We start from the raw sequence: 17,148 nt of genomic DNA, 5'->3' as shown, positions 1-17,148 counted from the left end.
CCTACCTAGGTCAAATTTTACTTAAATGTAAATATTTGGAATTAGTTTATAGAAATCGGTCAAGCCATTTAGACTGCAGAGGCGCACATAGAAACAAACATACGAACAAACAAACATACATACATACAGCTCAAACCTAAGGCTCAAACACATTACGCTCCTTCTGGGTCCGTCAGGTAAAAAAAAAACAAGGTGATTTGAAAACTACATATTTTTATTTATTTTTAGTAGATATTCTCCTTCATTTTTACTCCCTTGCTCCACTATCCTGCGTACTGTGCTTTCAGAAACCCCTATAACAAACGAATTAAGATGAATAAAATCAAATAGTACATTTAACATATTATTATTTTAGTAGCTTAAAACTATTTTTTTTTATGTCGGAGGCCAAGACTCACTTTGGGTTCCTGCGTCCACTCTAGTAAGTAGCAAGTAAGGATTCATAAATAGCTGTATGAAAATAGTTATCACTATACTATTTAAGGCTGGTTGGATTGGATATAACTTCTTGACTCAAATTGTGCTGGTCGCACTATAAAAACTAGTTTTTGTTTACATACAAATAACCTCAAATTAAATTTCATTTTACGTAGTACTGAGCAAAAATAAATGGAATCTCACCGGTATAATCTGCTGTACGTTTGTAAACGTTTTCCAAATATTTTTCTCGTTTTTCAGCTTGAAATTATGAGAAACACCGAATGAAAACATTATATATGGCATCACGGACACCGCTACGTTTAACCTTTTTCATGATTTCTCCTTTTTTGAGTAAATTTCTTGTTCAAAATTACAATTTTATCTTATGAATTCTCAACTTCACCAAAAAAACAACAAATTTTTATTCAACTTGACAGCTGCATTGAAAATTCAGGGTTGCCAGATAATGAAAAAAAAAATTAGTTCCAAATTAATTAATTTCATCTCTTTTATGTCGCACTATAGCTGGAAAACTTTGGGGAACTTTTCATTGTTTCATTATATACAACGCAGACAAATTTCTATGCATTCTATGCAACCGATAAGTAATAAAATATCTGTTCAAGACTCAAGTTCAACAAACTCAATGTCAACGTCAAGTACTCAAGTGTCATGTGTCAACCAATATAATCAATAGCGTTAAATTTATGTTTAGATTTTGTCTCCCGCCTTTCGAAATAAAAATCGAAAATTGTGAATAACAAAATAAAGACTTTTGTTCCAAATTTGTGTAAAAATAAAGTTGAATTCTGTAGTATTCGTTAGAAAGTCCGAAAATGGGCGTAAGTAGTTTTTTGAGTTATTGTAAAATTCTTTGTTTATCCTATTGGTTTTATAGGTTTTATTGGCGCCAGTTGAAGCTTATGGAATAATTACGTTTCTATTTCAGAAAAAAACAGTGACAAATGTAAATAAAAACAAGGAAAAGCGGCAGGCGCGTAAGTTGGAACAACGTCGTATAGCTGATGGCATGGCCCATGTTACAAAGGCAAACAAGCTAGAAGACTTGGCTTCCTTGTGCAAAGAACTCTTAGTATATAAGAGTAATGACCTTGATGTGGATATGTACATACAGAGAGTAACAGAGCTGGATAAAAATGTATTGAATTGGGCTATAGATCTCACTGAACGGAATATGAAAAGTTTGTAAGTTATAAATTTTCAGAGTAAATTGTAACGATCTTATTTAAGCTTAATTGGAATCATAACAATGAATTGTTTCACATTGATTAAAAATATCATTATATAGAAAAAATTTTTGTTAAATTTTTCTAAATGGCTTTCAACAGATACTTACTTTATTTAAGTAAGTGTGGGTACCTATAATAAAATAATATAAGGCTTTTGCAATTTAAACATTATTCAAAATCATAATACCTAGTTATAGTTAAGTACAAGTTGTTATATTTTTACCCACCATATTTTTAATAAATTTAAAATCAATGGAAATTCATCAGAACTGAGATGTTTCAACTGTTGTACACATGTCTCCTCCTAACTATCTTCAAACACTAATAAAATCACTCCATTCATTTTTGAGAGAAAGTTCAACAAATACATTTTTGCGAATCTAATACAATAACAAAATAATTCCAGATATGAGACCTGTGCCTGGGGTTGGAACCGAGACCGAAAAGTTGAAGAGATGACTGATGATGCAGCCTGGTACTTGATCGCCAAAGACAATAAAGATAACCTCTTAGCCTTTTCACATTTTAGATTTGACATGGATTTTGGAGATCCTGTTTTGTATTGGTAAGAATACATTTATTTTTATACTCGTCCTAGTTGAATGCCTTAAGCAAGTAATGGATGCCCAGTGCCGGCGTTAGGGGGCGAGAGGGGGCGATGGCCTAGGGCGACAAATTCTGGGGGCGCCAAGGTCAAAAGTTGGAGTCTCTTGCCTCTCCTCATGCAAACCTTCAGAACACCTCAAGTGGGCGCCACAATATTTTCGCCCGGGGTATCAGTGGCCCTTACACCGGCACTGTGGATGCCCTCCTAAGTTTTTTCACATTGTTAGGAAAATGTTAGGAAAATGAATTATCAGTTAACATAATACATTCAAACATTGGTTGGTAAAATTATTATTTTTATGCAAACATTGGTTGGTAAAATTATTGCTACTATAATGCAGTTCATATATTTAAAAAAAATGAATGCTATCATAGTATCATATTATAATATATATTTATTTACAAATTACAAGTAAAGCTGTTTATGAATTTATTGAAATTCATTTCAAATTGAACACAACACAACAAAATTATATCAAAGTCTTGTTGTATCTCAGTTCATAGTATGTATGTAATACATATTTTAATATTAAGTAGAAATATATAAATATATCAAATATTATTTAAATAAATTGATTAACATTTCATTTAAGATGATACTTTTGATCGTAAGTTTCTACAAGTCTCACATAACACATCCCAAATCACTACAATAATGATATAAAATTTAATTCAAAAGTTACTTTTCAGTATTTTTTAAATATAAATGTGGAACTAACAAAAACTGGTTTTTAAAAATACAATTAATAACACAAACACGAAAATATTAATATTAAGTTCATTTTCATATTAGACCATAATTCTATGTTCTGTCCGTTGATGAGCTGATAAGGTTGTCTGAGACTTGTTACATATATATTATTCAAAATGGGTTGCACGTGGCATGCGCCATTTACGAGCTACAATCGACTTGAAAGCTCATAATTAATATCTCTATATTGTACTGTCATCATATCTATGAGAATGTACGATAAAACTACTTTCTACATATTATATTACATAAGTTCTGTAATAAGGAGTAAACAATGATCATTAAAACAAGAAATTATCTGATATATTGTATAGTAAGTACCAATGAACACATTGTATTTAAAATTAAATATACAAATAATTTAATATGCACATATTTTCTAAAAATAAAACTATTCACACTACCGTTAGCCTACGCACGACTAATTTGTCTTTATTTTATACACCCACATAAAGGTGTGTAAAATCGTAATAGTTTTCCTAAACAGAGTCTTTTGCGCCATCGCTTGTTTGGGCCACCACCGAATGCATCGCGTGCATAGATAACGAAATAATTTGTATAAAATGTATGTCGTCATCGCTGTTAACGTAATACATATTAAAAGTACATCTAAAAGGAGATATTCTGTCAAAGACAAGTCTAAGGCCGGCGAACGGAGGTGCGACGCCCCCTTGTGCCTCAAAACATATTCTATCCAATAGATGCTCGTCTCCAAAGGCGGCATCGGTCGATCCAAAAACCTCTCACGGAGCTTTAGCGCGTTATCTTTAAATCTGAAAAAATACAATCACCTAATTATAACATTCTTGAAAGTCACGTTTTATCATTTGTCATTCAAATTGAGATTATTGACCGCCAAACAATATTATCTTTATTATTGTGTCATTAAAATTATATTTCGAAGACGAAACATAAATATATTTTTTTTTTAATTCGTAATATACACATAATACACTTGATCTCACCTGTGATCATTGAGCAATTTTTGTAATGATTCTTTTAATGTGTCCTTAGTAATTTCTTGTAGGGTTAAAGTGAGTGAAAGGCCCCGATCATTCATAGCTCGTGCGTTTAGTGCTTGGTCCGCATATAGGGGTACAATAAGCATCGGAACCCCGCAAGCCACTGCCTCTTGAGTGCCCAGTAACCCACCATGTGCAATGAAAACCTTTACATTCGGGTGACCTGCAATAAACCATATGCATCTATTTAACATTATTGATAAATTGTAGAATTGCACAACATTTAAATACATTCAGAATTGGTATATTATCATTGCGCATTGAAGGATGTTTCATGAGTGCTTAAGATACTTTTTTCTAGTAAAGATTATAGTTCTATTTGAACTACTATAAGTACATATTTCTTATGCAACAAACAGCTACCGAGTGACTTATATACGTACACAATGTTTTGTACTGAGGTATCCAATCCATCGTAAAGACGTTTTCAGGGACAGTTAGATTACTGGATAGCAGTTCTCGATTCATTTTCACTAGGAATATTTGAGGCAATTCCGACATCACGTGGAATATTTGTGCAAGTTTATCAGTCGGTATTGTTTCTATCCGCGACATCGATCCGAAACTCCAGTATACAACACCTTCGTTACTGTTATCTAGAATATTTTGCAAATTCTGCAACAGACAAAATATAATTAGTTATTTTTAATTTCACGGGCAGATAAAACCGGTTTTGTTTAATATATTAAATTACCCAATTCAAACAATCACGATTGTATATGCAATCGTACGCTATCGTTGTCCAAAAGGTCTTAGGTGCTACTTCGATAATTTGATACGATAGATCTTTGACGCTAGACAGCATAATTTGGGTTAATTATTGTTATTTACCACAATGAAGTCATATTATTAAAGGACAGAAAAATTATGAACATAACATATCACAACTTTAAAGTAATATTAAGCATTACGAAATATACAAAACGACGATTGTAGGAGTTATCAATAGAAAAAGTCACCTTTGGCATGGCCTGTGCGTCGTTGAGATGCAGTCCACCGACTTCTACCAGAGCGGGGACTAAAGGTCGCACCTCATTTATACTAAAGTGACTGTTTGACAGAATCAAGCTGTAATTTTGTGCTAATGTTTCTAACTTATCGCCGGGTCCGAACATTCTGTCTGCAATCGCCTAAACAATAAAATAATATGTATTGATTATTCAATTGAATACTTCTAGTAGTATATTTTATTCAATCTTTATGATTAATTTTTACCTGGGAAGCTGCCTGCGATTTATATCGGTACATAATTTTAGCCCAGTTAATGGCGATAGTGTTAAAGAAACGTTCCAATAAGTTCATTCTTTGGCCGTAGCCTGTGACATAAGCTGGTATGTACGATGGTCCTTCTGGATTAGCAATTTGGTCGTTGACCCACGGCAACGGTACACTTGACAATAGTCCTACGACGGGCGCATTAAACCTCTTCCCAAATGGTAGGAAACATTCACTCCCGAACACTTCGACTATAATCAAGTCAAACTTCTCCGTAGAGTTGAGCAACGAAATGACTCCGGGCATTTGGGATACAACTTCACACGCATGAAGGCACTCTTTTATTATCTGCTCCAAATTTCTAATGAAATCAGGTTTGATTGTTGTTTGCAGCTTCGTCAAGTTATTCGTAATTTCAGGTATCGTCCCTTCTAAGCTTATCTGCTCCAAATTTGGCGGTGGATATTTCTGTGAACAAACATGAAATAAAATAAATTATATTGTTGTTTATTAGATCAAAAACATTAATCGTTCCAAGATTTGCCAACGCGAAGAGACGAACGCGTGCCGCGCGATAACACTTGAGGATAACCAGACATTAGAGGTCATGTAGAAATAAAATATACAGCTTTCTTCGATTAAACAATGAATTTGGATCAATCTTCATCTTCTATATGCTACACATACATTTAACATTTTTAACAAAACTTTAAAATTAGATGGATTATCAACAGCTATGTATTAATTATAAATGACAGTATTGTTGTTATAAATAACAACTCATTTTAAAGTCCAACTGCATTAATACAATACAAGAAACATTTTGTATTGTATTAATGCAATGCATTTGTACATGGCATTCAAGAAAATCGAAAACCAGGATGCATTTAAAAAATACACTTCCAATTGTAAGTTATCTGCTAGTTAAAAAGGAATTCCATCTTTTATCACTAAAAAAGTTACTCAGAAATCGTTTGTGTTTTCTTATCACGTACCTAGTTAGTAAGTGTGTTTTTAATTTTCTATGCTTGTATAATTATGTTACTCTGTAAAAATACCAAAAAACTATTTGGGGCGATAAGTACTGTTTCTAGAAAATATCATTTGAAATATTAAAGAGATTAAAGAGAGAGTCAAACATAAAGTTATAAGTAATAATATCATACGTATAAAAAGCTATTTATTAATTATGGTTTGGTTATGAATTTTCAAACTACTGATTTTGCAGTATACTATATTAGTACACCATTATCTATTGCGTGCTATCTAATAACGAACAGTTGCATTATTAATTCTAAAAGCTCGTGTAAATTTAAAAAGCTTCAGTCATCTTTTATCTGGACTTTTTATATTGATTTTTGTTGCATTAAAAAATATCAAATAAACAAAAATAAAATACATACGTTGGGAAAGTGTGAGATGACGGTCAAATGATGTTCTCTCTTGACGAGGGCATCAATAATGCGACCGTACATCGCGTAGTGGCTCTTGGTGTTGGTGGGCAGCACGGCGAGGATCCTCGCCGCGTGCACTGCGGCGGCGCACAACAGCACCGTACATAGGACCCGCTGCATCCCGCTGTGGCTCGACACTGATTGCATCCCGTCGCAGCTCAGCGTTCACACCAACCACCGGCCCTCGGTGACGTCAGCGCGATCTTGTACTCACTGTAATTCGGTGCACTGATTTGCACCGGTTTTCTTTCGTGGAAATATTGTTGTTTGCATTTTCGTATTACTCATTCAGTTCTGTGTAGTCGTAAAATAAATGATCGATTAGTGTAGCAATGAAGCTTTTTACACAATAATATTATGTTGGATTGAACTTTTATCGCTTTATTACTTGAGAGAACACTAAGGACATCTGGCCAACATTCATAACACGTACATATTTCATTTGTATATATAGGTAGATAAGAAAATATAGTGTTATTTCAATAATAATTGTTAAACTTATCACCCACACTCGTAAAAGAAAACGGCCATGTGTAACTATGCAATGGCAATATTCGCTTAATTCGTAGAAGACGGACTCTAGCAAAACGGTTAACGGAGGCCAATAACTAGGCAGGCTATCGTAGCGTGACAGACAAAGTAATTCACAAGTAGATAGTAAATAAAACACACGATTAATTAAGTTTCCAGTGTACAAACAGGGTGAGTTGTAGTGAGATATGGTTTGCAGTTACGAGGTACAAGTGGAGGCGGACGGTCGGCGGCGCGGGCTGGGCCAGCGAGTGCTGCGCGTGCTCGAGCGGGTGGCGCTTGCGACGCGGATGCGCTGCGTGCGCCTCACCGCGCTCACGCACAACCCCGCCGCCGCAGCCTTCTTCAGAGCTTGCGGGTGAGTTATGTAGGCACGTATACTACGATTCAAACTTAATGGCGGCTCGGAACATCGTACGATCCGATGCGCAGAAAACTGTAGGTATTAGCGGGACGTTAAGGGACCTGTGCGCACCCGCAGTCGCACCTGCACCTATGCTGTTGTAAAATTTGCTGTTTATAAGCCGTATCTTTAGAGCTTGCGAGTAAGGAGACGCATATTTCCCGTTTTTTTAGGGCTCACGGGTAATTATAGTGTACTAAAATGAAAGTTTATAGGGCGTATCTTCGCTGTATTCTTCTTCGCCGCTTTTTTTAGGCATTGTAGCCAAGTGTTTTGTACCAACATGAATGTTTATGAGGCATATTTTCGCTGCGTTCTTTAGAACTTACGGGTAAGCGTGTTCGAACGTGGAGGATTACCAATATGAACAATTTGTAATAACGTATTTTACCTAACACACAATATACCATACTTTGCACGTTGAAATAATAGTGCGCTCGTAGGTTTCGATGCGTGGCGAGATTTGGAACTAACGCCGTCATCTTGTAGAACGTCATACGATGACAGATCGTTGAGTGAAATGTTGGGTGCGATTATTTTTCCCTATTTACAATATTTTTTACTAGTCCCATTTCAATAAATCAAATTACGAGGCGGTATTCTAACTTCCGTCTTTCGCCTTGCCGGTGTGACCTAGCCTCTCGTTCTCGACCACCCCTTGATCCCGATTCCCGCCTCGTGATCGAATTTTATCTATTCTTTGAATTTTATTCATTATTAGAGCATCTGAATGGTATTAAAAAAAACAAATAACAAATTCGTCAAGCATTACTCATACATTTTGTAAACATAACTGAACGGAAACTAATATTTATCATTTGCTTTTTGACCTTTTAAAAAGTGTGCTACTTCTAAAGTTATATCACATGTGGATATCAATAGCACGCTTGAGATAAATCAAATTCGTTTGGTTTGTAACGATTAGAATATAAAAAAAAAAATGTATCGTCAACTTTATAGTACTAAGTAATACAAAAAAAAAAAACGAAGTAAAATACCTTCATCGTTCATGGATAAGTAGTTATGTAAGTGTAGGTATGTCTAGGGGAGGCCCCCTTGATGTTTCATTAATTATTATTTATATACTAGCTTCCGCCCGCGACTCCGTCCGCGCGGATGTCGGTCTTCGCGTGGATGGTTTATTTCTCCATTTTGAGTAACTCTGACAATGCCATGCATGCCATGCCTTATAAATATCTATTGGACCCAAATACGGCTAGACCTATAATCATACGCAACGTGTGTTCGCGGTTCTACAGAACAACGTCTATGGATAAAGCTGAAAAATTAAGATAAATTTTTTTCTACGTATTTTTCCAGGATAAAAAGTATCCTATTTTACGCCCAGGATAATAAGGTATAATTATACCAAGTTTCATCGAAATCGAACCGTTAGTTTTCACGTGATGCCTTCACATACAGACAGACAGACAGACAAAAAATTTTTTAATCACATATTTGGGTTTAGTATCGATCCAGTAACACCCCCTGGTATTTATTTTTTCAATATTTTCAATGTACAGAATTGACCCTTCTACAGATTTATTATATGTATAGATATTGAAAGTATTCTATATAGTACCTAGTAGCAGTTTTATTATGTTGGTACTTACGCAAACAGTCTGTCGCGTAAAATTGAAGAAACGGTTAAGTTTTCTTAAAAACTGGTATAAAATCCTTCTCCTAACAATGAAAAAGCAACAAAAAAGTTAATTTCTGAAATCGATCTAGGCACAGCATTAGGCCACTGCCTACTACAATAACTATCTAACGATACTTAATTATATGCAATCTACTCATCGATATTACAAAAATCATAAAATCGGTCGAACAAAAAGATCAATACGGTATTTTTTGTTCCGTGACAAAGGGTAACGCGACCCAATTACTGAGACTTCGCTGTTTGTCTTTTCAAAGATGATGTATGTATAAATTGTTAGTAGACGAAAAAAACTTTAAGGAAGAAGTTGGCCAGAAAGGATTTGAGTGTAATAATAATAATATAATGTCAATAGATATAAATCACAGATATCAAAACATCGCCGACTGCCGATACCAAATGGTCTGTCTCGGTTGACCCAGTAACCATTCACAGATAAGCATAGGGCTGTACGCTTGTTAAGTTCAACGAAAGGTCTAGAAATTAACACAATGGGAACGTATGTTATTTAATCTCGAACTTCACCAAACCACGAGAGATAATGGAAAAAGTAATAAAAAAGGTGTTAAGATTAGATAGAGCTTCGCATGTAATCTGTTGCATTTAACTGCTCTATTAGTCTATGAAAAGAGAAATTACGATCTTAAAAGTCATAATAGTATCACTATCAAGAAGCTTATATCTATCACTATCCATAAATCCTATGATAAATGACATTTTTTTTTATTCTAGATAGGGAAGCGCTTGACCACAATCTCGCCTGATGGAAAGCTAAGATGTGGTCAAGACGGTACGCGCTTCCCTAGTAGGTACCGGTTCACTCTTCGCTTGAAGAGACAATATTGGCGTACCAACATCACTACATAGTATAAAACAAAGTCGCTTTCTCTGTCCCTATGTCCCTTTGTATGCTTAAATCTTTAAAACTACGCAACGGATTTTGATGCGGTTTTTTTTTTAATAGATAGAGTGATTCAAGAGGAAGGTTTTAGTATATATGTTACCGGAAATGTATGTAATCCGTCATTGTATACAATTCCTAGGAAATGTATATAATTCCTAAAATCGTACGGAAATGTGTGAAATAAATTATTTTATACACATTGCCTAGGAAATCTATACATTTCCTAAATAGCTATCGGAAATGTAAAATATTTAAGATATTGATATGTCGCAGGCAAGTTGTATATAATCTGGCCGTTTACAAACGGTCGACATTTTGTAGTAACTATGCCGATAATTCGTAATCAGAAATTTTTGGTTTGGATAAGGGGGTGGGTTGGGTTAGGTTCGTGTTTTTTAAAACTACACAGAAATAGGAGCCCCACGAAGTGGGGCTCCGTCGGCTCGCGACCGTCTTTTTGTAGAATTTTGGAAAAAGACGAATTTTCGGCATATTAAAACAGCTAGCCGTAATGTAATACGGCGGATTGTACAATCCGACTGCGCCAAATATACGCGAGGACAGCGGGACGAGGGGACTGATTACTTACAAAATGAAAATTTGATTTTATAAGAATAAATATAAGTTGATTTTGTGATATTTACCAACGTTAAAAGTTAGATAGTTGATTTTTAAAATGTTAATTAGTAAGATAATAATATTAACATAATATTATTACAATTTTACGGTATGACTGTTACCCGATTGTATCAATAAGAGCTATAATAAAAAAAATAACAACGTGTTTTATTACAGAAAGCATTTACTTTACACATTTCCTAATACGATATCGGAATTGTATACAATTCCTAGGAAGATTATACATTTCCTAGGATATGCATGCATTAAATAGTTTTTTAAACAATATTTTATACATTTCCTAAAAGGTATCGGAATTGTACACATTTCCTAGGAATTGTTTACAATTCCTTGATTTCATACATTTCCGGTAACATAGGTATATAATTTATTAGGTTTTAGACAAAGCGGGCGAAGCCGCGGGCGGTAAGCTAGTAATATTTATAAATGATTCAAAGAGCAGGCGGGAGCTTTATGCAATGCGATAGATTGAGGCGCGGCACGGCTATAGTACATGAGCCTTAATATTTTATCATGCATTTGTTTATCAAATAACATAAAAAAAATAGTAATACGATAATGCAATGAACTCAATTACTGCTCAGGGTGAACCGTGAATGAATATGAAATGCTGGGTCAAACACATTTGACACTATGTGCATTCGACAGATAAAGAATAATACATTACTTTTTGCGCATCCACCGCCAATTAAAGAAAAAATGATAACATAAACCATAAACAAAGGTATATAAGATTATTACGTAACTTAATTATTGACCAATAATTATTTTTTATTAAAGTTAACGATTATATTTTACTAGCTGTTTCCCGCGGTTTCACCCGCATTGCTCCTGTTGGTCTTAGCGTGATGATATATAGCCTTTATCGTTAATTAATGAGCTATCTAACACCGAAAGAATTTTCAAATCGGACCAGTAGTTCCTGAGATTAGCGCGTTCAAACAAACAAACAAATAAACTCTTCAGCTTTATAATATTAGTACAGATGATAAAATAAAATTATGTAATACTTTTATTTTAATATTTAATTATTATTAATTATAATATGTATGTACCTTTAAACTTTTATAGATAAAATAAGAGAAACAACTACTTAAATCTATTCAAAAGTAGCAACTGTATTGATTTGATTTGATTTTGATTATAGATTTCAATCACGTTTTTATTGGTGTTCTACACGCCGTGTTCTTTCTTTACACTAAAAATTCATCGATTTAAATACTATCGACTCATTAGATCCGGAATTATAGTTTTAGTGAAAAATATTACTTAATATATTTATATAAGAATCTAATCTTATTACTCAACATATTTTACAATTTTAAAATCATTAAATTACAATTAAAACATAATATTGCAAGGTTGCTAGGTTATGTTAGCTTATAAATTTTTTATAACATCTCAAATATCAAGATGATAAGTTTGAGCATGTGTGGTATAGTATCTGACCGCACGCGATATTACGTTCGTCGCGGAAACGCGGGCGCACTATTATCACCACAGACCAATCTCACGCGCAGTCTGCGTGCATACAATTAACGCAGATTAATAAAAATGTTTTGGTTACTTGGTGCATATAATAAGGTGATAGTATTTGGAGATATTATGAGTGCATGGCTATGTATAAATATAAGTGTAGTGTGTTGTTACGAACGGGAGTTGAGCTTTGATTTTAATTTTGCTTTTTGGTATACATCCGTAATCCGTTTATTTCGGTGTATGTTTTATTATGCAAATTGTATAGAATAAAAGCCATTTGTAAATTGCTGGCTATATTTGTTTTGTACATTTCATTCTCTTAGTATTAAAATTCATAGACAATATCGTTATACAGATGATTACAAAATATAAATGGAGGGGGTCCTTTTGTATATTTTATAGACAAGGCCAAGTTCAAGTCTGAACTTATTATTATAGCTATACATATAATAAATCTGTAGAAGGGTCAATTCTGTACATTGAAAATATTGAAAAAATAAATAGCAGGGGGTGTTACTGGATCGATACCAAACCCAAATATGTAATTAAAAAAATTTTTGTCTGTCTGTAATATGTGAAGGCATCACGTGAGAACTAGCGGTTCGATTTCGATGAAACTTGGTATAATTATACCTTATTATCCTGGGCGTAAAATAGGATACTTTTTATCCTGGAAAAATACGTAGAAAAAAATTAATCTTAATTTTTCAGTTTTATCCATAGACGTTGTTCCGTAGAACCGCGAACACACGTTGCGTATTATTATACGCCTAGCCGTATTTGGGAATTGGGTCCAATAGATATTTATAAGATGTTATTGACAGAGGTACTCAAAATGGAGAAATAACCATCCACGCGAAGACCGACATCCGCGCGGACGAAGTCGCGGGCGGAAGCTAGTATAATAATATACCTACGCATTATTTTATCAGTAGTTTCCAAAATAATTAATATTTTTTTTTTATTCAACAGGTATAGCTTAGACGACACAAGTCCGCCCAAAGAAGAAGCCAACCATTACGAGATTCTCAGTAAAGCCACGTGTATGGAGGAAGACAGCGACACACACGCACCGAACACGACATAGTACATAACTAGCCGAATCCTAACATTTTAAACCTAGACAATAAGCTCACGCAATTGATTTGTACAATTTTTAAATTAAATCTGTGGAAGTAATAAATGTTTTTAATAAATTATATATTGTTTTCATTTTATCCGTAATTTAATCCCTGTGAATGAAATAATACATAATATCGTACCATCTTGACCTCTTTACCGCACTGAATGTCAAGAGCGAAATATCTTGAAATATAATAACATCTTACATATAGACATAATTATAATTATTTTACACTAGTAGAACAAGTGTTCTAATATTTGATAGAAAATTTTATTGAGTAGGGTAAACTGGTAGTCAAAATTATACATTCGACTACGGACTAACTTTGGCGCATTCTTCTAAATAAAATTGTTTTTATCACCGGAGTACGCAGAGGGAGCTTACACAAAGAAGTAAGAATACAAATTAAAATCATGTATTGCATCCCAATACATTTTTACATAGGTACATAAGCAACCTTATGCAGGTATTGCAATACAAAAGGTCAAATATTTTAATCACACCATATCACATACATTTAAATTTTAGAAAAAAAAATATACAACATATAACTACGATTATTTTGATATTCAGTACAATATATAATATATCCAATCCCTACGAGTAAATAAGGAAAATAATTCGCTAACTTTTACTTCCTAAGAACTTTAAGTAACGCCTAATAGGATTTTAATATTTTTTTGGATTTGTCCTTCGGTTATGTATATGTTATAACTGTTAAAAAATGTGTGTAAAAATTACGAGTCTGCTTACTTATTTTATGCATAAACGCCAATTATGGTTGAATAAACATCCATGACATCATTTTGTATGCGTTAGAAGCCAGTGAGTGTATCGCCCCCATATCACGCTTGCAACAGTGTAGACTGTAGCCGAATAATACATATTGATGGATTAATAAATTATGAATCCTTTCACTCCTGTAAGAAAAAAATTAAATCCTTGAACTATTTTCACTATCCATGCGGAAAGTCTCGGTAATGTTTGAACGTTGAACGCATCTGTATTCGTTCTCTGGTACTTAGGGACTTAAAAAAAGTTGAATAACTTGGGATCAGAAAGCGCAAAAACTGTTTATTATTATCAGAGTTAAAAAAGTAAGGGCTTAGGAAACACTAACTGTTATGATGCCATCAAGATGAATTATATAGTGCCTTTCGAAATTCGCTATGCTATATTTGTGAATGTGTGAAAATATTCTAATAGGCGAAATCATTTTACACTTTAATTTTTACAATTATTGATTTCCTGTATACAAGACGTGTTACATAAGAGTTGTATAATTATATTTATTGTTTATTGATAAAGTCGTAGACTCGTAGTAGTGTCTTATCATTTACTCAAGCTGTCCTGATTAATTAGCCAATTACCACGTTGTAAACGATATTAAAACAACAAAATAGAATTAAATAATATTTATTTGACTATAAAACACTTTAATTTTCTATCACAGACTATATCTAATATACAATCAACTCATTTTATATCCTATAAACAGATTAAAAGTTCATAAATTCTACTTGTTATACTTATACTTCATTTGTAGTAACTGCAAGTTAATTTGGAATGGTAAATTAAGAAAACTGTCTGATGACAACTTTCGTATCAACTCCAACTTTCGACGACAACATGTCTTTTGAACATCATAAATTATCACTGTAATACCTATATAATATCCTATAGCTTATATATAATTTATACGTTACTTATACGATTATCAGTCGATAGCTTCAACATCTACAGTTGCTTCATAACTACTATCATTGGAGTCACTTTCAGAGTCAGCACGAGCGTAAAGGTTCTTAACAAAATCTATTCTTTGTGGTTCTACATTTTGCCGAAATATAGGACCTGCATCTGTAGATAGCATGTCTTGATCTTTCCCAGAAGAAGGAGTAAGCCATAATCCACTTGGCAAAGGAAGTCTTTGGTTAGTCGATGGTAAAGCTACGCTTTGTGGTGGTTGTATACTGCCACTCTTTTCCCTTCTTTCGCGAGCTCTCCTATTTTGGAACCATATTTTAATCTGAAAACAAAATAAATGAGATTTAAAGTGAAATACGTTTTCCTACATGTATATAATATATTACATAGCTCATAATAGCTGAAGAGTTTGTTTGATTGATTGAACGCGCTAATCTCATTAACTACGAGTCTGATTTCAAAAAATGATCCACCGTTAGATTTGGGCATGATCCCTGCTATATAAAACATAAATAGGCCATATATGTACAACGAGCAAAACCGCGAAAGAACGCTGCATGCACAATATTCGGTGCATAAAGCTCCTCAAATGTTAAAAATCGCAGTCAACTTCTTTGAGCTCTGTAAGAAGAAAACTAAGGAGGTGCATAATTATTTGTAATTGTCATATGTACTCACTCGATCATCTCTCAACTGCAAGGCCGCAGCCAATGCTCGCAGCGCAGGCGGTGCGAGGTACGGCGAGCGCGAGTACGCGGCCTCCAGCGCCGCTGCCTGCGAGGCCGTGAAGGGAACCCTCGCGTGCCGACCTGACCGACGTGACCGACACGCTGTCGTGGTTCCTGGTCAATTTAAAATATTATTACTGTCTATTTCTGTATAATAATGTAGCCGCGAACAATGACGCTAGATTCGAGGAAGAAAGATTCTAATTACACCGAAAAACATGCAGGTTCTCTGCCTAGCGTACGAAAAGCTTTGTTGGGAGATAGAAGGGTCTTCGTACAGGTGGAGAGTAAATTAAAAAAAAAACCATAACAATATCTCTTGTAGTTGTAACACTTTCCGGCTTCCGAGTTAAGCGCGTGTGCCGCCGCTTTACTCGACCACTGCAACTGCCACAAATCACTACGTACGACCACCACCGAGCTGCTTCGTGAGGCAGCTTGCTCTATGTGGATCCGCCTACTGACGAGATTGTTTTTATTGAGTTAAATTATAAAATATAGAGAACATAAGGCGTCCGATCTTTCTAATTTTACATGTTGTCTATCTGTACATTTCAAACCACGATTCGGATATCGGTATACATCTTTTAACTCTCATTACGGGGTATAATAAATTATTCTATTCCATAGCAACAATTTCACACATATATTTTTATTGTAATCAGGTACTAACGTGGTAGCCGCGGCGGCTGGTACCTCGTGCAGCACAACCAACTGGGTGCTTGGCTAACTTCTCTACTACTCGAATCATCACTCAATATCCTCTCTATACTAAAATCAGAATTGCACTTAGAACTGGACTGCGCAGATGAAAGATCCATGACTAAACGAGATAAATTGCTGGTCATCCCTTATACATTTCGAAATGTATATAAAGGGTGGGGCTCCAAAAAGACCCGCCTCAAATACAGATGTTTTAAATAGGGTCGCATCCCTTAATTTTGATATCTATTGTGTCTTATCAGTGGTTACATCGATGGTATCACGCACCAATGATTTCACGAGTGTTGTGACGTCGGTTCATTCATACGCAGGCTTCAATAGGAAATTGATACTGTTTACACACAAAAGAATGTTATTACTTTAAGGGCATGTGAGAAAATTAATTTGTAATTTAGATTATTTTACTTTTGTGAACGAATAAATTGACTTGTAAAATGATATGGGATTATAAGATCAAATTATTATGTTCCACATTGTATGAAATATTAGATATATTATAATCAATTATTTTATAAATTATGCAATTTTCTGAACAT

General features: G+C 34.3%; 3 protein-coding genes across 4 annotated transcripts; 1 reads left to right on the top strand and 2 right to left on the bottom strand.

The window, feature by feature from the left end:
• Positions 1 to 1,078: 1,078 nt before the first annotated feature.
• LOC123699633 (N-alpha-acetyltransferase 40) lies at positions 1,079 to 13,533 on the top strand. Its single transcript, XM_045646627.1, has 5 exons — positions 1,079 to 1,262; positions 1,370 to 1,626; positions 2,077 to 2,235; positions 7,449 to 7,607; positions 13,307 to 13,533. Exons 1-5 carry the CDS (start codon positions 1,257 to 1,259, stop codon positions 13,419 to 13,421), a joined length of 696 nt encoding a protein of 231 aa, XP_045502583.1. The 5' UTR covers positions 1,079 to 1,256; the 3' UTR covers positions 13,422 to 13,533.
• LOC123699632 (UDP-glucosyltransferase 2-like) lies at positions 3,322 to 6,871 on the bottom strand. 2 transcript variants are annotated; one of them, XM_045646624.1, is made up of 6 exons: positions 6,668 to 6,870; positions 5,265 to 5,732; positions 5,009 to 5,179; positions 4,433 to 4,664; positions 3,993 to 4,212; positions 3,322 to 3,800 (listed from the first exon to the last, which is right to left on the bottom strand). In XM_045646624.1, exons 1-6 carry the CDS (start codon positions 6,863 to 6,865, stop codon positions 3,449 to 3,451), a joined length of 1,641 nt encoding a protein of 546 aa, XP_045502580.1. In that variant the 5' UTR covers positions 6,866 to 6,870; the 3' UTR covers positions 3,322 to 3,448. The 2 variants fall into 2 exon arrangements, with proteins under 2 accessions (XP_045502580.1, XP_045502581.1); XM_045646625.1 differs by lacking the exon at positions 5,009 to 5,179 and having other exon boundaries at positions 6,668 to 6,871.
• A 1,466-nt stretch (positions 13,534 to 14,999) lies between the features above and the next one.
• Positions 15,000 to 16,710, bottom strand: LOC123699907 (homeobox protein CDX-1-like). Its single transcript, XM_045646955.1, has 3 exons — positions 16,563 to 16,710; positions 15,840 to 16,003; positions 15,000 to 15,483 (listed from the first exon to the last, which is right to left on the bottom strand). Exons 1-3 carry the CDS (start codon positions 16,708 to 16,710, stop codon positions 15,175 to 15,177), a joined length of 621 nt encoding a protein of 206 aa, XP_045502911.1. The 3' UTR covers positions 15,000 to 15,174.
• Between the last annotated feature and the right edge of the window lie 438 nt (positions 16,711 to 17,148).

The sequence above is a fragment of the Colias croceus genome, chromosome 18, assembly GCF_905220415.1.
Source record: "Colias croceus chromosome 18, ilColCroc2.1".
In the NCBI taxonomy this organism is placed as follows: Eukaryota; Metazoa; Arthropoda; class Insecta; order Lepidoptera; family Pieridae; genus Colias; species Colias croceus.
Note: the sequence above shows the minus strand (reverse complement) of the source record. Positions and strands in the feature narration are given on the sequence as shown.

Bases quoted from the DNA above. Each gene is read 5' to 3' on its own strand.
- LOC123699632 (XM_045646624.1), bottom strand. From the start codon at position 6,865: ATGCAATCAGTGTCGAGCCACAGCGGGATGCAGCGGGTCCTATGTACG. The intron at 5,733-6,667 runs GTATGTATTTTA...GTTTGTTCACAG, and splicing joins TCATCTCACACTTTCCCAAC to AAATATCCACCGCCAAATTT. The intron at 3,801-3,992 runs GTGAGATCAAGT...GTATTTTTTCAG, and splicing joins AAATTGCTCAATGATCACAG to ATTTAAAGATAACGCGCTAA.
- LOC123699633 (XM_045646627.1), top strand. The intron at 1,627-2,076 runs GTAAGTTATAAA...AAATAATTCCAG, and splicing joins GAACGGAATATGAAAAGTTT to ATATGAGACCTGTGCCTGGG. The intron at 7,608-13,306 runs GTGAGTTATGTA...TTTATTCAACAG, and splicing joins GCCTTCTTCAGAGCTTGCGG to GTATAGCTTAGACGACACAA.
- LOC123699907 (XM_045646955.1), bottom strand. From the start codon at position 16,710: ATGGATCTTTCATCTGCGCAGTCCAGTTCTAAGTGCAATTCTGATTTT. The intron at 16,004-16,562 runs GTTAGTACCTGA...TAAATTGACCAG, and splicing joins CCAGCCGCCGCGGCTACCAC to GAACCACGACAGCGTGTCGG. The intron at 15,484-15,839 runs GTGAGTACATAT...TTTTGTTTTCAG, and splicing joins TGCAGTTGAGAGATGATCGA to ATTAAAATATGGTTCCAAAA.